The 19777-nt window shown below is 36.0% G+C and overlaps 1 protein-coding gene and 1 long non-coding RNA gene across 2 annotated transcripts; both read left to right on the forward strand.

The window, feature by feature from the left end:
• Window positions 1–1768: 1768 nt before the first annotated feature.
• LOC148845242 (uncharacterized) lies at window positions 1769–7454 on the forward strand. The gene is made up of 2 exons (XR_016101899.1): window positions 1769–3392; window positions 7107–7454. It is a non-coding gene; the product is annotated as an uncharacterized LOC148845242 (long non-coding RNA).
• A 3982-nt stretch (window positions 7455–11436) lies between these two features.
• Window positions 11437–18752, forward strand: NUDT16 (nudix hydrolase homolog 16). The gene is made up of 4 exons (XM_088954389.1): window positions 11437–12095; window positions 14118–14232; window positions 16128–16211; window positions 18160–18752. Exons 1-4 carry the CDS (start codon window positions 12025–12027, stop codon window positions 18454–18456), a joined length of 567 nt encoding a protein of 188 aa, XP_088810515.1. The 5' UTR covers window positions 11437–12024; the 3' UTR covers window positions 18457–18752.
• Window positions 18753–19777: the final 1025 nt, after the last annotated feature.

Consider the following 19777-nt stretch of genomic DNA (forward strand, 5'->3'; position numbering starts at 1 on the left):
AATATAGAAATAAAAAAATGGGAACATTTTTAATATTATATATATTCAACATATTAAACAATAATAAATATGATAAACAAGAAATGTTTTTATTAATGATGGAAATGGAATGTAAAATTTAAAACCAATTAGAATAAAACTATTTTCCTATTCTATCTTATTAAATCTCATATAAAGGTATATTCTCTTATTAAATCCACAAAATTAATTTTAATATTATAAAAATCAATATTTTGAAAAAAAAAAAACTATTTTCTTCCCTCCTAGTGGTGGGTAAGCAATTCAATCATTTTGGGTCAAATGGTTTAATAAATAATATCATAATTAAATAATATAAAATTGAAATATATAATACAAAAAATACAAAAGGATTGGACATATACCTAATATTGCATATTCATTATACTAAACAAAAATGTGTATGAAATGTAAGAAGTAATTTTATTAATGATGAAAATGGAATGCCAAAGTTAAAATCAACCTATAAATGAAATGATGTCATAGTAAAATAATAAAACTTTTAAAAATAGAAATATAAATAATAACAAAAATAAAAATAAAAATAAATTGGGTACATATCTAATGTTATATATTCATACAAATAAATATTGGGTACATCTCTAATAATATACATCATTATCAATGATGGAAATGTAATATAAAATTTAGTGTCAACCTAGAAATCAAATTATTTTCCTTTTTGTGTTGTGGATTAGTGGTTTGGGTCAAATGCATTAATTGATGACATGATAGTTAAATAATAAATCTTTAAAAAATAAAAAAGTACAAGTAATCAAAAGAATATATAAAAAATTATACATGAATTATGTCAAAAAAATTAAGTATGTTAAGTAAAAATTATTTATATAATGTAAATGATATATAATTTAAAACAAATCCAAAAGTAAAGCTATTATATTATCTATATGGTGGATCAATTATCTAATTTTTCAAAGAAACTCATGATGTCATAATTGAATAATAAATATTAAAAAAAAAAGATAGAACACAAACAATGAGAAAGTAAAAAATTCTATCACATTTAGAAACATTTATAATGTTATATATTCATCATAATAAAAAAATAATTGTTAAAATAAAATTTATTTTTACTTATGGCAAAAATGGAATACAAAATTTAATAGTAGTAGTAGTAATTATTGTTATTGTAATTTAAAATTTCCACATGCAAAGCGCGTGCACATTTACTAAAAGCATTTGAGTTTATTTTTTAACATATTGTTACGTTTGCTAACTTTCAATTTTTATCTTAATTATAATATATCTAAAATTTAAGTAATTAATATGAAAAAATTTCTCACATGCAATGCAGATGCTTAATTACTAGTAACACAAAAGCACAATACCTCTCTAATGCGAGGCCGGATCTGCTCCTCACACAGTGCGTCTCACCCTGACCTCACACGCACATCCTACCATGCATTGGAAACATCTCCTGTACTTATAAGTTATTGTTCACGGGAGGTGTTCCCAATGCATGGTGGATGTCAGTGTGAGGCGGCCATGTGTGAGGAGCAAACCTCGTTCCCTCTAATGCCTAATCCAACCTGATTGACACAACCTCAAACCCCCCATACATCCCCACCACTCAACGAGCCAATGATTACAATGTATGGCCTTGTGTGCTTATCATCTATTGGCTTGAGAATTTACCAAATAAAAAAAAAAAAAAAACATCTTCTTGTCTAAGCTCTAAAGCTAATGAATAAGTTTTCTCTCACACCTAGTTGCTAGTTCCCGGAAAGATGAGGCAAAAGGTCCCATCACCCTAACCAGCCAACTGTTGTTGTAGTTAAGAGGCACAGAGTCCCAATCCGTCGGTTGACAAGGCAATCAATCACCTCATTGCATGGCCCAATAAACTCCCGTCACCTTCAACCCTCCTCACCAGCAAACCTTCATTTCTGTTTATACTCTCTCTGGAGCTTTAATGGCAGAAACACAAAACTTTGCAAGCAGGCAAAAAATGGAAACACTATTAACCATGATGGACAGGCAAGTAAAAGAACTAGGAGAAGAACTGGCACAACATGCCACCCTTTCGGGCACAGTATATGAATTCAACATTAAGCCTGCCACAGAGGCACTAGACGTGGTAGTGCACATGCTTAGGGGAAGAATCTTCCCAAGGATACAAGTTAGCGAAGAAAACATCAAGTCCTTCGTCAAGCATACATGGAACCTGAGTATAGGAATTGAAGTTGACCACGACGACAGTGGAGGATGGGTTTTCATTTTCAAGAAAGAAGAAGACTTACAACAAATACTCGAAGGATGACTATGGTTCATTTGCACAAGTTGGATGCTACTAGGCAGATGGAAAGATGGATCCTTAGGTAAGAAAATAAAGCTTTGGCACTAGAATCTTTGGTTACAGCTCTACAACATCCCCCGCAACCACATCTCTGAAAAGAATTGCAAGCTAATTATCAGTGCGGCAGGGAATGTTTTAGATAGCCCAACCCCTATAGCCCTAGGGAAACCTTCACAAGGAAGGATAATCCACTTGAGAGTGGAGGTTGATTTGCGAAAACCCCTCTTTCGAGGGTTTTTTCTCAAGCACTCTGGAAACACTACCTAGATTCAGTTTGCGTATGAAGGCCTCACATGCCTTTGTTCATAATGTGGTCTAGTCGGGCATCAATGGAAGAAATGCAAGCAAATCCCGCTAGGGTTCTCCTATGAAGAAAATTTTCCACTGCACCACCTTCATGCAGATAGACTCAAATAATTCGAAGGGACGCCAGTTCTGATGAGGATTCGAAAGACAAACTCCTAGAAAAAAGGCCAAGTCTCCTCGAAGCACTGAAAACTCACAAGAACCAGCAAGGAAACACGGTAGCTCAGAAGCAGGAATCCAGACCAATAGAAGGAGGTGAAACGTCAAAGATGAAGCGCGCCAAGTCGACCCAGTCCCTAACTCGGGCAAAGAAGTTGAAAGAAAGCTAGGCCTCGGATTTCATGCCTAGTTTAGCAGAAACTGTGAACCCAGTTCGAGGCACAAACTCCAATTCGAACTCAAAGGTAATCATCAGCCCCCAAACCAAGAAAAATAAGGGGGAAGGCCCCCGCGCTACAAAGTTGCAATGATGGATTCTGCTCCAACTTTTGTCAACCATGACTCAAGCAGCATCAGAGTAAGTGAAGACCAATTGGTGTCATATGGGGCCTACATTCGGAATTGGATAGCCACCTTCAAAAAAGAAAACTCGGTCTTCTCAACCCCGGTCCAACCTCAAAAACCCCAAAGTGAATCAAGCCTGTCACCATTGAAACCTCTCTGCAATCTAGATGATGCTATGTGGATCGACAATTGGGACCCTACCTCGAGCAAGTAGCAAACCACCCTCATTACCTCAGTACTGGTCAAGGTACTCAATACCTTTTATGCAATAATTTTGTCCATTCTTCTTACTCTACAATTTTACTATTACACATTGTGCTACTATTTGGATTTGTACCTCTTGTTAATTGACAATAGAATGAGAATCCTGGCCTGGAATATTAGAGGGGAAAAGGAAGAGAGACCTTCCGGACCCTAAAAAACTAGATAGCAGTCTAGAATCCAGACAATTTTTTTTTTTTTCTATCTGAAACCAACATGAATGAGCATGAAGCAGAAAACTTCTGCAGGAAACTGCAGTACTACAACTCTTGTAGTATTGGAGCACGGGGGCTTAGTGGGGGCCTCCTCTGTGGTTGGAAAGACAACATTACCATAAAAATAACTGATTCCACACAAAGGCACATTGAGCTAAGAGAAGAATCAAACCCCCAAAACCACAGTTGGTCCATATTGCTTTTATATGGTAATCCCAACAAAGGAGTCAGAGAGAACTACTAGAATTCCCTCATCACATCCAAAGCCCACCTTCTGAATACACCTTGGATAGCAATTGGAGACTTCAATGATATAACTTGTACCTCGGATTATGAGGGCACCAACATCAAGTTCATACCTCACAGCCCTTGCAAAACTTCATAGAGAATTTTGGCCTCTTAGATCTAGGGTGTTCTGGCCCCTATTTCACATGGTCAAATAACCAATCAGGGAAGAGGAAAGTCTGTGAAAGGCTTGACAAATCTTATGCAAGTTCTCAATGGTTAGATTGGTTTCCAAATGCCAAACTCCATGCCCTACCTTGAATAGACTCAGACCACAATCCCCTTATACTCAAAACATCCCCCACCTACCATGAGGGGAAGAAACCCTTTCATTTCCTCCCAATGTGGGCAGAACAAAAAGGATGTAACCGAATCATTCATGAGCAATGGAGGAAGAAAATCAAAGGATCAAGAGCTTACAGGATAGTGGCCAAGTTAAAAGCAATTAAAAAAGATTTAAGGCTTTGGAATATGATAACCTTTGGGGAAATCACCACCACCCTAAAAAGATAGAAGCAGAAATGCAAGAAAAAAGATAACATTCAGTTACCATGCTTAAAGACTTAGAGGACGGACACAATAAATGGTTGAAATATAAAGAGAAGTTATGGAGACTCAAGTTAAGAGAGTTGTAGCTGTTAAGGGAGACAAAAACACCAAGTTCTTCCATCAAAGAACAAATTTCAGGCACAGATGAAATGGATTAGAATGGATAAAAAACTAGCAAGGGGAGTGGGTTTCAAACCCTAACCAGATTGCAGAAGCCCTCAAGCACCAAATCCTGGAAGTCAGTGGAGTTGATGAGTTCAACCAAAACTGGCTTGAAAACCTCCCCATGCACCAAATCAATGAAAATGAAAAGGCCTCCCTTACCACTATACCCACCCCAGAAGAAATTAAAGCATCCCTATTCCAAAGCCCCAGGTTCAAATGGATTCACTACATACTTTTTCCAGAAATACTAGAGCACAATAGAGTGACATCACTGCTATGGTTCAAAACTTCTTTCATAGTAGGAAACTCTTAAAGCAAATCAACCACACCCTCCTTGCCTTCATTCCCAAACGAACTAGCCCATAAATAGCAGAGCATTATTGGCCCATAAGTCTATGCACAACAATATACAAAATCATTGCAAAAGTAATGGCAAACAGGCTCAAACCAATCCTAAACAACTTAATTGATCCCAACCAAGCAACCTTTGTCAAGGGCCGAAGCATAATAGACAACATCATCTTATCCAAGGAGGTCATACATAAACTAAAAACTCAGAAAGGTAAGAAGAAATGGGCAATACTCAAAATTAATATGGCCAAAGCTTTTGATAGAATGGACTGAAATTTCCTAATTCAAGTAATGAGGAAAATGGGATTCCTAGGAGTGGTGTGAGATGACATGGCAATGCATTTCTACTACCTCCTACTCCATCAAGCTCAATGGCAACATTCATGATCACTTTACAACAAAAAGAGGTCTCTGACAAGGAGACCCACTCTCACCTTATTTGTTCATCATAGGAATGCAGGTTCTATCAGCCCTCCTTCTTAAAGGAGAACATGATGGAAGCATTAAAGGGATCCAAATTGCCAAGGACTTTGCTCCAATCTCCCACCTCCTATTTGCTGATGACTGCATTATCCTTAGTAGAGCCACTCCGAAAGCTCTTGCAAATATAAAAGCCATCCTCCTCACATTTGAAAAACTGTCAGGGCAGCACTACAACAAAAGAAAATCAAGAATCCTATTCAGCAAAAACACCCACAAAGTGCACCAAAAGCTTCTCAGCAGGCTCATAGGCATGAAACCTATGTCTTTCCATTCAAGGTACCTAGGAGCCAAGCTCTCGGATGGCAGGAGCAAAATAGCAGCAAGCAAAGAAATAATAGATAAGGTAAGCAAGAAATTGGACATGTGGCAAGCCAAACTCCTTTCCTAGGCAAAGCGAATGACTCTCCTTAAAGCAGTCTCTCAAAGCATACCTACCTATACTATGCAACACACCCTCCTACCCACAACAGTCTACAAAAAGCTAGACCGAATGCAAAGAAACTTCTGGTGGCATGGCAGCTCAGAGAAGAACAGAGGTCACAACATCAAATGGAGCCAAATCTGTAAACCCAAAAAGGAAGGAGGACTTGGCCTAAAACTCGTGGAACCTTTCAACAAAGCACTATTCGCTAAACAAGTTTGGAAGCTAATCAATTCGGAGAACTCCTTTTGGGCTTGCCAACTTAAACACAAATACTGGAAAGGAATCAGTCCTATTGTTGATGGCAGCTCTATTGATGCACTAAGGGACCCCTGCATCCCAGATATCCCGGGCAACATCCCAAGGCTGAGAGAAGACTCCCCCCAAACCAGCCTGAAGGTCAAGGACCTGCTGCAAGAAAACTTTGAATGGGACGTTGGAAAACTACAAAACTGGTTCAAGCCAGAGATAATTGAAGCTATTCTTAGCATACACATCAATGGTCTGGCATCACAGGACCATCTCCTCTGGTTGGCCTCCAGCAATGGATCCTTCACAGTTAAATCGGCCTACTCTGTCCTCCTTCAAAATAACAAAAGTGTGGAACAGACGGAATCAAGTGGTCAAAAATTTGGAACAACAAAGCCCCACACAGATGCCAGCTATTCATCTGGAAATTCTTCCGCCAAGCTGTCAAAAAATAAAACCAAAACCTGGGGAGCTCTTAGAAGCAATGACACAAGATGCACCTTTTGTGGCAATGAACCAGAGACACAAAATCATCTCTTCCTCCAAAGTCCTTTTGCTCGGGCTGTCTGGCTACAAGCCTAAGTAGTTCTAAACCCGGAAGCCTTCCTGCAGTCAAATTCAAGAGACATCCTGACATGGTGGCCAACCTATAACAAAGACACCATCAGGAAGGAAGACTGCAAACACTATCAGGCTCACATCATTTCTATCATCCAAGCAATCTGGGATACTAGAAATGCAACAATCTTCACAAATGACGAACCGACTCCATCGGCTGTTCTCAGAAGAGCCAACCAGTACCACAGGCTGCAATATGCCGACCCCCTTGAGCAGCAAATCCTAAGCCAGGAGCTGAACGTAACTAATCTTCTTGATGTGCATGAAGATATTGTATTGGTTGACGGGTCATGGGATCCAAACACTATGGATGCTTCTACAGGACTTTATTTTGTTACTCATACTATGAATCGCTTTTTTGCAGAAGGACAACCATGTTTGGCCGCTTCCTCGGCAGTAGCGGAAATGTGGGCAATCGCAAGAGGGCTAAGATATCTTCTTCAACAGAACATCACCACAGCAGCCCTCCTCTCAGATGCTAAAGCAAGTCTCTCCTCTCTAAAAGGAACCGGAGAAAATATTAATGGCAATGCCCAAGCCCTGCAGGAACATATTAGACATTGCTCTCTTTCTTTGTTAATATTAAACTGAATTTTGTTAATAGATCTGCGGTCATGAAAGCCCGTGATATAGCTGGAGTAGCCAGAACCCGCAGAACTTATGTATGTGCCCACTATCCCCTGTGATCTTACAAAAATATTTTTGTCAACTGTAACAAGGGGATAGTAATGTACCCTTAGTGTTTTTGTCGGTTACTAACTTCCTTTTAATGGATTATCATTTACCAAAAAAAAAAAACGAGCTAATTCTTCAGCCCAAGCAATTGTGGGTTTTCCCAAGGCCTTAAGCTAGCCAGAAAAATGAATTGTAAATTTTATGCTGAATAGGGGTGCTCATGAAAAACTGAAAAACCAAACAAAAACTGACAATCTGAACCGAAACATCGGGTTAGTTCAGTACTGATTTGTGTTTTCTCAAAATCTTGGTTTTTAACGTAAAAATCCACTATTAACTAAATATCTATCTATCTATCTATAACGATCCCAGAAACGAAACGAAGAGCTATTTATTGTTGTAGTATTCTGCTTTAGTGCATACGATAGACCATTTCTGTTTTATCCCTGGTTCCTTGCCCTAGATTTTTATTTTGCATCAAAAGGTATAGTGGATCAAGAACATTGTGTGCATGGGCTGGTTTTGTCATTGGTCTCATCTGTACTAATAGCTTTCGCCTTCTTTGTCGAAGTGGCCACTCTCAAACTTGAACATGCATTCTCAGTTTCAATCCATCTGTTTTCCTTCTTTGGATTTTGTTTGGATGAATAAGGCAATTGAAATGGGGGCAATAGAGACTTAGGCTCAGCTTGGACCTTGTATTTTGTATTGTTTTGTATGTATTTGCACCGTAAATATTTGTATTTGTGCTCTTTCCAAACTGAGCCTTATGCTGTGTTTGGTTGCAATGTAAATAAATTTGTACTAATGCAAAATCGTGGTGGTGCAAATGATTTGAGTGAAACCTAATTCTGTTTCAAATTTTAGCTTATTTTATTTGATTGCTGTACAAATAAATTAAATTAAGACATGAAGCAAAATAAAGTAAAACCCAAAACAAAATTAAGCAAGAATGTGCATTTTTTTTTCATTTGCACTCCCATGCATTTATACTAATGCAAGTAAAATTGCATTGCAAACAAACACGGCCTAAAGCATCAAATCATGCCTTCACAATGGATTAGACTTTTGGGATCTTTGTTGGGTTTGGGCCTAAAAACTTGATGTTGCCCTAAAGTTAGGTTGGGCTTAGGTAGATTCTATTCAAGCAGCCAGCCACGGGAAGATGGGTTTTTTTTTGTTAGACTGGTGGAAGGGTACATGATATGCATGCGTGTACATTTATATTTATATCTATACTATTATTAAAAGTAGTAAAGAGCTTGCCAAACTTTTTTTTGTTAACTGGAATACCCCTATTTTTTGAATTTTCTTTGGTCCTTTTAAATGCAAGGGCAGAAAATATAATTTGAACTATTTTTTACTTCGTTCATTTTCCTCTCATTAAGTCTTATATATAAGGTATTAAATTTCATTCTCTCTCATTAAATCATGTATTCAAGGTATTATTTCTCACCAATAAATTCTACTATATCTATCTCTATCTATCTATGTATATATATATATATATATATATATATATATATATATATATATATAATACTCCTAAAGATGTAAAGCCTATGCTTATTTAAACTGGCCAAAAAATACAACTATTCTTTTGTCCAAGTGGTGGGTATGCAATTCAACCACCTAGGTAAAGTGGGTCAACCCATGAATCCATGACATCATATAGTTCAATAATAAAATTTTTAATTCCATAATAGAAATAAATACCAACTAATTACAAAAAATAATTTTGACACATTGATCTCTAATATTTTATACTAATCATATTAAAGAAAAATTAAGTATGACAAACAGAAATTATGTTTATTAATGGTGGAAATAAAATATAAAATTTAAAATTGACAACAAATGAAATTGTGTTTCTATTTGGTTGTTGAAGAATACAACCTTTTAGGCCAAATGTGTCAACCTTTAGCTCCATTTGGGAGGAGTGCAAATACAAATATGTAGTACTGCAAAACATTATATTTTATATTATTTTGTATATATTTGTAATGTACATATTTGTATTTCTATTCTTTCCAAACTGAGCCTTAATGTCATAATTAAATAATAAAAATTAGAAAAAGATAAAAATACAATATATATACATAAATTATGTATAGAACATTTGTGTATATCTCTAATATTATATATACATTATATTAAACTAAAAGAAGTACTATGATAAATTAGAATGTTTTTCACATTGAAACCATCAAATTATAGAGAAATTTGGACACATATTATTATTTTCATCATCATCATTCCTCATTAAAATCGCCATGTGTTTGCACATGAGCATTTTCTAGTGAAACTAATGAAAACGCAATTTAAAATAAATTTTATATGCTTTAAATTCCTTAACTTTAATATTTAAATATTAAAACAACCACCGATTTCAAGCATCGACATTATATAATGATATTAAAATTTTCTAGTTTAATCTTCATGGCCATATTATTAATATGGCCACATCTTACCTAATCAATGCAACTAGAGCTAAGGGAAGAGCATGGGTTGGTTTGGTTCAACCCCAAGGTAAAACCTGGAACCTACGTTATAAGAGTTGGTTCCAAGTTTTTGAAACTAGAACCTACCCTGCCAATATTAGTTTTCAAGGTTGGTTCTGACTTTTGATGGTTTAAGGTCGATTCCAAAGGTCTACCCACGGAACCTATTCTTTAAAAAAACAAATAATAATATGTTGTTATTTATTTATTTTTTCTTTCAAAGCTTTGACCTTGAATTGCAATTTATCATAAATAATAAACATTTCAAATCCATATAGCAATTCAATCTCAAAAGAAATAAAACATCATCCATAAAAAACCTAAATAATATAACATAATCATTATTAATTCATAATTTAACTTCACACACATTCCAAAATTTAGTTAAATGCAATCTCAATGCAAATAGAATACCATCGATAATCAACCCAAATAATATAACATAGTTAATACATGATTAATCCATCATTCAAAATCATACACTAAGTTCAAATTATATCCAGACCAATTCCACCAAGGCGAATATGAAGGTCTGTTCTTTGGGTTGGTTTGAGACGTTTGAGTAGGGTAAACCCCTAAACCCTAAAGTCAACCTAAGCGGAGGATTGATTTTAAGAATTTGGAATAAAACCCTACACAAGATTTGAATGAATGCCAAGGTCAGATCCAAACGGTAGAACTGACCCATTTTGTTCACCCATGACTACAACCTTTTAAAAGAGTATTGTTGAAGATTTTCTGAAATGGCATCTTTTTATAGGGAAAATCTATGTAGTTGGAAAGACATGACACTAGATGGGCTTTGACCAAACCTCGACTGATTACCCCTTTTATAATACTGATTGATTGGTTACAAGGTTTTTAACATGCCTTTCTAATATCATGGTCAACCTTTTTATATATATTATGGAATAAATCACTCTAACCTTTTGTGTGTCTTGGACAAATTCTTTAACCTCTCTTGTACTTTGACCTCGCCAAGTCCCTCCCTTACATCTCATAGAATTTATACAAATAAACTTTTATATTAGTTTGACATTATGAATAACAATATTTGAAGTGTTTATTAACCAAAATAGCCCCAAAGACCTTTTCCATAGTTCAATAACAATACAAAAGAAACTTTTGAAGATATTTTAGTTTATGTAAACTCCATTATTATTATTATTTTTGGTCCCATCTCCAATATTATTATTGAAATATGTAAAGCCCCTTTTGTGGGTAGTGTGCACGTACTTTATATGTAGCAATTATAAATGATGATAGTGATAGTAATAATGTATCAATAAATTTTTATAAATATATATTTTTATTTTTTTGTTATACAAATTGTAAAATCTAAATCTGATTATATAAACACTTCATCCAAATATGTAATAATAAAATCGAGTTATAAAATTTCAAATATCGTCTATTTGCTTGGCTAGATTCTTTTTTCTCACACATGGGCACCTCATAAGTACATCCATTGTCCAGTCTCGTAGGAAACAAAACACCCTCAAAATCTAACAAAGTCTTCTACCAAAATTAAAAAAAATGTAACGGAAGCTAGAGTTAAAATCGGGGAAGAATCGAAAGGTAACCACACAAACCAACCCAACGCTGACCGGTTCTTCCATTGACCGAGTGGGAAGCGGGAACCCTTCTAATCCGATCCGTGCGTTCAGGGGTTTAGGGTTTGAGCCCAACCCCACCTCTACCCCCTTCCAAGCCCCATCTCTGTCTCTGTCTTTCCTTGAAAAAACAAACCAACAACAAAAAACAAGAGTACGGTAACAGAAGCTCGTGAGTCGTGAGTCGTGAGTCGTGAGTCTCTCCTATGGAACCTACCCTTCTTTGTGCCCACTTCTATCAAATCCGCGCCGGCCGCCGGTGATCAGTCGGTTGATGGGGTGGTGGTATTGGACGCACAGACCAACCAGAACACGCATTCTTGTCGTCATTAGATCATGCGGAGGGGTATTCATAATCTTCTGTGCAACAAAAGTCAACAAGGAATCTAACAGCAGTAGCAGAAATTCGATTGGCGGATTAGTGGCTATGATTGCGACTGACTATCATCCCTGCTCCTCCTACTGATCGTTACACACGGATACTTAGAAGAGTATGTCTGATTTGGTGGCCCGCACGGGTCGACTTCAGCAGCGCTACGAGGCCGGCTGTCGCCTTGTCGCCGGGTACCCTTTCTCTTTCTACCTACCCTTCTCTTTGCTTTTAATTTTATATCTCTTCTTTTCGCCATCGCAGCCCCGCCGCCGTGGTGACAGTCGTTCTTATGGGTCGTTTTCAGATAAGCCATTAATGGTATTTCTGTGTTTTTACTGTGTATTGAATTGAATTGGGTTATAAAATGGTTCGGGACTTTTTGCGTATACCAATTTCACCCTGGTTTTACTTCTGTTGTTTGCTCCATTCTGCTCAGCATCCTTGTAATTGTTAATGGGTCGTTTATTTTGACCACTAAATCCAAACGTTGACTCATCCTTTATTGGTGAATGATTTTGTATGTATGCACTTGTTAATGGAATCTATGCTGCTTTATTATAAGCGAAACAAGACAGGATGGGAGGCTCAACAGAATGTAGTTGTGACCTTTGGTCTCAAAGACTGTAAGTTCAAAGTAAGGTTGTTCCCCAGATCTCAGGTATGAGTTTCATGCCATGTGGTTATGTATCTTAATCTGTACACTTATTTAAGAGAAAACCCACCAAACCATCTTGGAAAAACTTTGGCTGTTGGGGGCCAACAGCCTATGATTTTCACCCTGGATAAAATTTTCGGTTTCTTCAATTTACCATTATTTGCTCAAAAGGCTAAATTATGTTGGCTGGTTTAATGTAAGAGCAGGAAAATGATTTCAAAGAAACTAGAGATAGGTGGATAGATCATCTGAGCAATCTGGATTACCCAAGTATATCAGCTGTATGGGTAAAACCTTGGCTTGATGGGAATATTGTAAGCTTTAACAATGGGATCTGAAGTGAAGAAAATACCTAAGTGTAGCTTTTGGTACAAAAAGTAGATGGAGAAGAAAATTGAAAGACATTTTCCATTAACAGTTTCTTTTTTAAGTTGCTATAAATTCTATTCTCGTCTCTTGTCTACAAGAAAATTTGAGTAACTTATTCTCTATCAAATTCTAATATGCCCCATTCATTTTAGTCTTACCCTAAGAAGGCCCAAATATCTTTTCTCCGACCTAGTTTAATAAATATATTGTTAGGGTCTGTTTAATGGTTATATAGCTCCAAGATGCAAAGTGAAAATGAGCTTTTTTACAAGCTCAGTTTTTTTTCCTGTATAACTTCCACCCAAAAAAGCACTGTATTGCAATACATATTGATTTGTGGCAAAAAGGAAAAGAAAAAACAAGTTTTCCTTTCCTCCTGGAATTTGACCTTCGCAACCAGAGATTTGTATCATGTGGAAATTTAGATTTGGGTATCTTGGTATTCATCCTTGTCATATCTGGATTCTGGAATTATTTTATGTTTCATCCATATGTTTGAGGTAGTGTTGATGGTGTCTTCAGTCTTTGTTTGCTTGGGTGGATGGTTAACATATTATTTTGGTTGCAAGTTGGCCCTTGTTTGGATAAGGAAGATCATTTTCATTTGTTAGGAGCTAGGGTATATGGTCAACTTTCTCCATTATCTTTTTATTTTGTACTGGGAGGAAGTGTTTGTGTGTGAGGCTTTCTTTTCTTTTCTTCCCCTTTTGTTTGTGGGTGATGTCTTCTTTTCTTTCTTTCTTCCTTTTTTTTTGCGGGGGGGGGGGGGGGAGGGACGTATACCATTTTTATTATTGTTTTTATAGATTCTCTGCTTTCCAAGCCTCTTTTTATTTCAATATATATATATATATATATATATATATATATATATATATATATATATACTTCATACATATATAAATATACACATTTTCTTCAAATCCTGGAAAAGGAAATTAGAAAACATATATATAATTTATGAAATCTTGTATCTTCAAAGACCTTCACTTTTTATAATAGAATTTTCTCCTTAATCACCATTAGTAGGAATATATTGTCCTATATTATGCATAATCTCTTGTCAGATTGTAAGCTGACCTATTGTAAGCCATTTTCTGTGCTTGTGGCTTATTTCTATTATGCTAGGACTGTATACAGCTGTGTTGTAATATGTTGAAGCACTTCTAACATGATAGGATTGTTACAGGTGTATTCCATACAGATACAGAAGGTCTGATGAGAGTAGTACTGCAAATTCTAAGAAGATTGTTGAGGTTCTTATGATCAACTCAACTAGTGGACCTGGTCTGTTGTTTCCAAAGGTACAAGGATATGTTGTTTCAGTATTACCTTCACTCTTCTTATGGCAATGTGATTTAGTCATCAGATAATACTATTTTTTGTTTTCCTTTTATGATGTATTAACAATTAAAATTGATTATTGTGGTTATGATGAATTTTATCAACAAGAGTGGTTCTATGATGGGATTATATATTTAAAAATTTGTCCAAGTATTGGAATGGATAAAAGAAAAATGTCTCCTTATAGGAAATCTTTTAGGAGTTTTTGTATGTTTTGAAGTCCTATAGCAATGTTACACTTTTTCTATGAGTCCTTATTTACACATGATCCATGTTCTCGTTGTAAAGGAGATGCATAAATTTTGAACAAAACTTAATCATTAGTGCCATCATAGACTATGATACCTGGATACGTATGCACTAGTCAATTGAGGGCCATATTGGTCAATCCCCATGATGCAGTCACATAGGATGGCAAACATTGGCTAGGTTTACTAGGTTGACTGATAACTAGTCTGCCTAGTTAGCCACAAAGTTAATTTGAAGTTTTATTTGTGTTTATCTCCAGACTCTTAGAATAGTATACCATGCCAAGCAATTGCCTCTAACTTTTAAAATAGTATTATAATGTCTATAATGTTACGCATATAGTACTTTTAGCTTTTCTGGTTCACACACACATGAAATTGGATAAAATAGAAACATTGCCTAAAATTAGAGAGAATAGTGGACTAATTTCTTCATGTCTTTCCTCTGATGGGGGATTTTCTGGTATGAAGTTGCAATAAACTAGGTTATCAAATCAAATAGTCAAGGTTGCATGCACTCTCTACTTAAGTCTATCCAACTTTTCCTTTAATTTTTGCAAAATAGATAATGTGTTAGATGTTCTATATCATAGTTCTTTATCACATATTTGTAGATTTGATTTGAAGTCTGTTTGCAACCAAACTCACCTCTCTAGATGTTTTCTCTAATTTCATTGAGGTAGCGAGCCAAGTGCCAAGGACCCCTTACATATTAATTTCCTTATAGGATCATAAGACTGATACATAAAGACCCAGTATTTCAATACTGCAATTCCAACTGTTTCAGGCCATATCTTTTTTTGTTATAACTTTGGTTCCAAGTATGTTTGCATCACTTCTATTCACGTTATTTTATGTTTCTGTTGTCTTCATAGAGCCTTCAAATTGCAGCAAATTACTACTGCTCAGGCACATTAATTGGTTACTGATGCATGATAAAATCTTCTTGTTCTTGTTATATACATCAAGGTTACCTTTAGAGTCTCCACAATTGTATTGAGTTTTAGTTTTCTCCTTCCTAATGCTGTTCCTTATCCATTTTGATATTGTCATTTTTGCTGAGGTCAGCCTATGAGCATGGCATTTCTTAATTTATGAACAAGAACGATATCTTCAATTGTCATTGAATTACTATAGTCTCCTATTTGTGTGAATGGACCATGCTGTTTTCTACCAGAATTGGCTGCTTTGGCTTTTTGCGCTTCTTCTTTCCCAACCTTTTCTTCAACACACCTATGTTTCTTTACCACTGTTATTTTGTCTAAGTTGTAATTGCTGAAAGTAGGTGACAACTGCTTTTGTACGGAAAGCCCATACAATTAAAGGCTTATTAACCATGAGGAGGCATATAATGCCCACAAATATTATTTTGTACATTAACATGAAATACAAAATTGTAATGAGTTGTTTTGTAAACAGTGATTGTTAATGGTTTACAAAAAAAAAAGTATTTTGTTAATGGTCTGCATGATGCTTGATAATAAATTCTTATGCATATCTTTTGATTATTGACTTCTGTGATGTAATTCACATATCTTGGATATTATACAAAAACTGTGAAAAAATAACTTAACAGGTTGATTAATGAGTTCAATGCTACCTTGTAGGGAGGATGGGAGAATGATGAGACTGTTGAGGAGGCTGCAGTACGGGAAGCTTTGGAAGAAGCTGGAGTCCGAGGTGAAATAAAGGTGAAAACTCACTTTTGGCTCAATACTGCAGAAATTTATTTTTTTTATGGAATTTATAGTAGCAAAATTTTCTGATGGAACTCAATTCAGCTCAAAGTAAACCTCATCCAAACCATTCAGGGTGTGCTACATGCCTACAACATTCTCTTTGTCTAGGGCTCTATACATTCCACATTATTTGTTTTATATATAAAGATTCTAAAAGCAATGCAATTTAATTGAATTTATTTTATATTCGTAAATTGATGTCTATGTCAAGTAGACTGTAGAAACCACTTGCATTTTACATCTTGGCATTATCTGTATACCTGTGACCTGTCATACTTTTTGATTGATTATGCATCTTCTGCCCTATTAGACACCATCAATTATGTAATTGACATCATGAGCCAAAGGACTATTACTCAATGATGGTCCCAACTCCCAAGTTTTTTTTTTTTCCTTTTTCTGATATCTTCTGAAGGGCTACATAACGGGGGGTAGCCCATACCTAACCCATACCCCCCAACCCAGGTGCAGGCGGGATTCAATCCCAAGTCTCCTCTACAACCAGCAGGAGACCTTACCACCAGCTGGTTGTCACCTTGCATGGTTCCAAGTATTTGGGGTCTTAGGAGGGCTGGACTGGATATGGACGTGATATTAGGCATCATGTTTAACTTATGTCCTAGATGATTTTAAACTTGAAAAATAATTGTGTACTCCAAGGGTTAGTGTATAACTAGCCATTAATATGATTCATGTATAATGTTTGCATGTTAACATCATAAGATACTTTTGATAAAAATAAAAAGAAACTTTATTATTTAAAAAATTCTTATAGTTCTCTCCTTCCATATATCTGAAACTGATGCCACAGAATAAGGAATGCAACTCCAAAAGATTCTTGCTACCATTGGTTCTAGGCCAACCTGCAAATATCCCCTTGGAATACTTGCTTGCCGTACTCTTCTTCTAAACAAAGAACAAAAATAACTCCAACTAAACTAAGAAAAATCACATGAGATGAATAAGGACAACATAAATCTTAGATAGTGCTAAGTCACGATATATTGTATGGACATTCAATGCTACGCCAAAGAAAATTACATATGTTTCTCCACAAGAATTAGAAAATATAATGTTGATCTGAAATAAGCTGCAATGGAACCCAAAACTGATACTAGACTCTGCTATGAAATGAGGTTGTGATGTTGCAAGCTATGATAGCCAATAGTTAATTTACCCTTACCCCATTTATTTATTTTGTATTTGTGTTTGTGTTATTTTTTTATTTATTTTTTTGTGGGGGGAGAGGAAAGACTTGTCTTGATTATTTTAATAATGGAGTGGAGCTTGATATGCATTGGATGCCTAGAATCTCTCCCCAAAGAAAAAAAATGGTTATTTGCTTCATTTAAATGATCATTTCACAAGCATGGGAGGGCAAGGCTCAAAATATCTCAACATATCACTGCATATCATACGATATGAATTGGTTTTTAGCGAGTTTAATCATTAGTACCCCTACTGTCTTACCTAACCCTGAAATGACTGCTTGAAAAAAAGAGTATTGTAGCTTATAAATATGCAGAACCCAATTTTTTGTGTTTCACCTGAGATACTTTGAACTCTGTGGGAGAGTGACAGTTACAACCAGTATGCTGGGACCGGTGAACCTAGGTTTCCATTAATTGAACTGGAAATTGTATCATGCATTTTAGAGGTCCAGGGAGCCCAATTATGGAACTAATATTATTTGACATTTGTACATGATGTAGATAGAGATGTAATGATTTGTCCTGGAGAAGCGAAAAGACATCTAGATTCCTACACCAAGAAAATGAAAATAAAATGTTGAAAGTTAAAAGGATGCATTGATATCTTTTTTGCATCTCATGTTATATGTAGATATGCCTCTTTTACCATTTACCAGACCAACTCCTGTTCATGTTTATGTGCATCTCAGGGATTCATAGGGTACTACAACTTTAAAAGCAAAACCCACCAAGATGAGATCACTCCAGAAGGCTCGTGTAAAGCTGCAATGTTTGCTTTGCTAGTCAAGGAAGAGCTTGACTTATGGCCGGAACAGAGTACTCGTAAGAGGAAATGGCTAGAGATCCCTGAAGCAGTTAAGCAATGCCGTCATGCATGGATGCATGAAGCTCTTACAGAAGGCTTCTGCAAGTGGTATGCTGATAATGTGGAGACCGCAGAGCAGGTGGATTGTCCCATTTCTTCGTCCTCCCCAGATAGGGACTGATTGTCTGCATGTCTGGATGTGCACATGCATGTATATACATGCCGACAAGAATGTGCCTTGCTGAAGCTGTTGTTTATGAGGATTCTCTCTCTTTTTCCTTTTTCCCTGTCAGGAGGTCAGAGGACAATTCTAATTGAGATGCTTTTCCGGGTGTCTTTTTAAGTCCTTATATTTGCCCGGAATTTGTTTTTCTTTTGTTTTTATGCCATATTCCTTCTCATCCTTGTGTTATGTATTTGGTGAAAAAGGGTTCATACTTTAGGATAAATATTTAAGGTGCCTTGTTGAATTATTTACTTTGGACGTATTCATTTGTGAATTCATACCAATCGTTCTTAGTTCTCAACAGTAACGTTACAGATAAAGGACGACTTTTGTAGGTTGAAACCTAAACCACTGATGAGTACGTGGGACAGAATCAGGACCCACCCAGAAATTCTCTGCACCAAAGATAGCTTGGTTTGATAACTTCAACCATTTGATTTCTGGAAACAGATTAGTTTTCCACCAATCAATTTAAATGGCATTAAATTAATACCTACAAGGATCATTCAATTAGGCTATAAACTGATTTTCACCAAATTCTAATTGGGTAATTAGACAAAATCCTTTTTACTTAATCAACTTGAAGTATATCTTGATATAAAGTCCATATTTGCCAGACTTTGAAAGAGAACAATGGAAACTAGAGTATAAAACCTTCATTTCTGGAAGAGAACTTCACCACGGTCCACAGAGGGACCCATGTCACCCATCATTTGGATAAATTTATAAATAAAATTTGGATTGTAAGATGTTGGCTTCAGATGTCATCCATATTCTTGCGTCGCTAATATTAAGAATCAACTACCCAGGAGGTCCTAAGGGGCAACAGTAGGGAGGTTGACCATATTTGTATTTGTGGAGGAAGAGACCAGCAAGCGTCCGTTTGGTCATGCCACACCAACTTAAATCTAAATCTTCAACAGTTAGCGAACTATTGTTTGATAATCTGCAGGATATTAGGAAGCGTTGCAAGAGATAAATAGAACCACTGCCAGGGAACTTTGAAATCCCTTGAAAGAGATCAGATGCTTGGTCAGAGTGCGGAACATTGGTTTGAGAAAGTGGAATGTTTGCAGGCCTTGAAAGAAAGTAGTTTGCCCGTTCAGCACTGCATATTAGTTGGCCAGTGAAGGGATTAAAAACAAATCAAAGGATTAATACTTTTCCTGCTGAGTTATTTAATTTATTTTGCGTTATGTATTGCTTATTTGCAGGAACATGCTTTCTTAAGCCTTGTTAGCTATTTCTATTTATAGTACAAAAGAGATCCAAGAGG

The sequence above is a fragment of the Nelumbo lutea genome, chromosome 7, assembly GCF_056320005.1.
Source record: "Nelumbo lutea isolate HS-2025 chromosome 7, American lotus-T2T, whole genome shotgun sequence".
NCBI classification, from domain to species: domain Eukaryota; kingdom Viridiplantae; phylum Streptophyta; class Magnoliopsida; order Proteales; family Nelumbonaceae; genus Nelumbo; species Nelumbo lutea.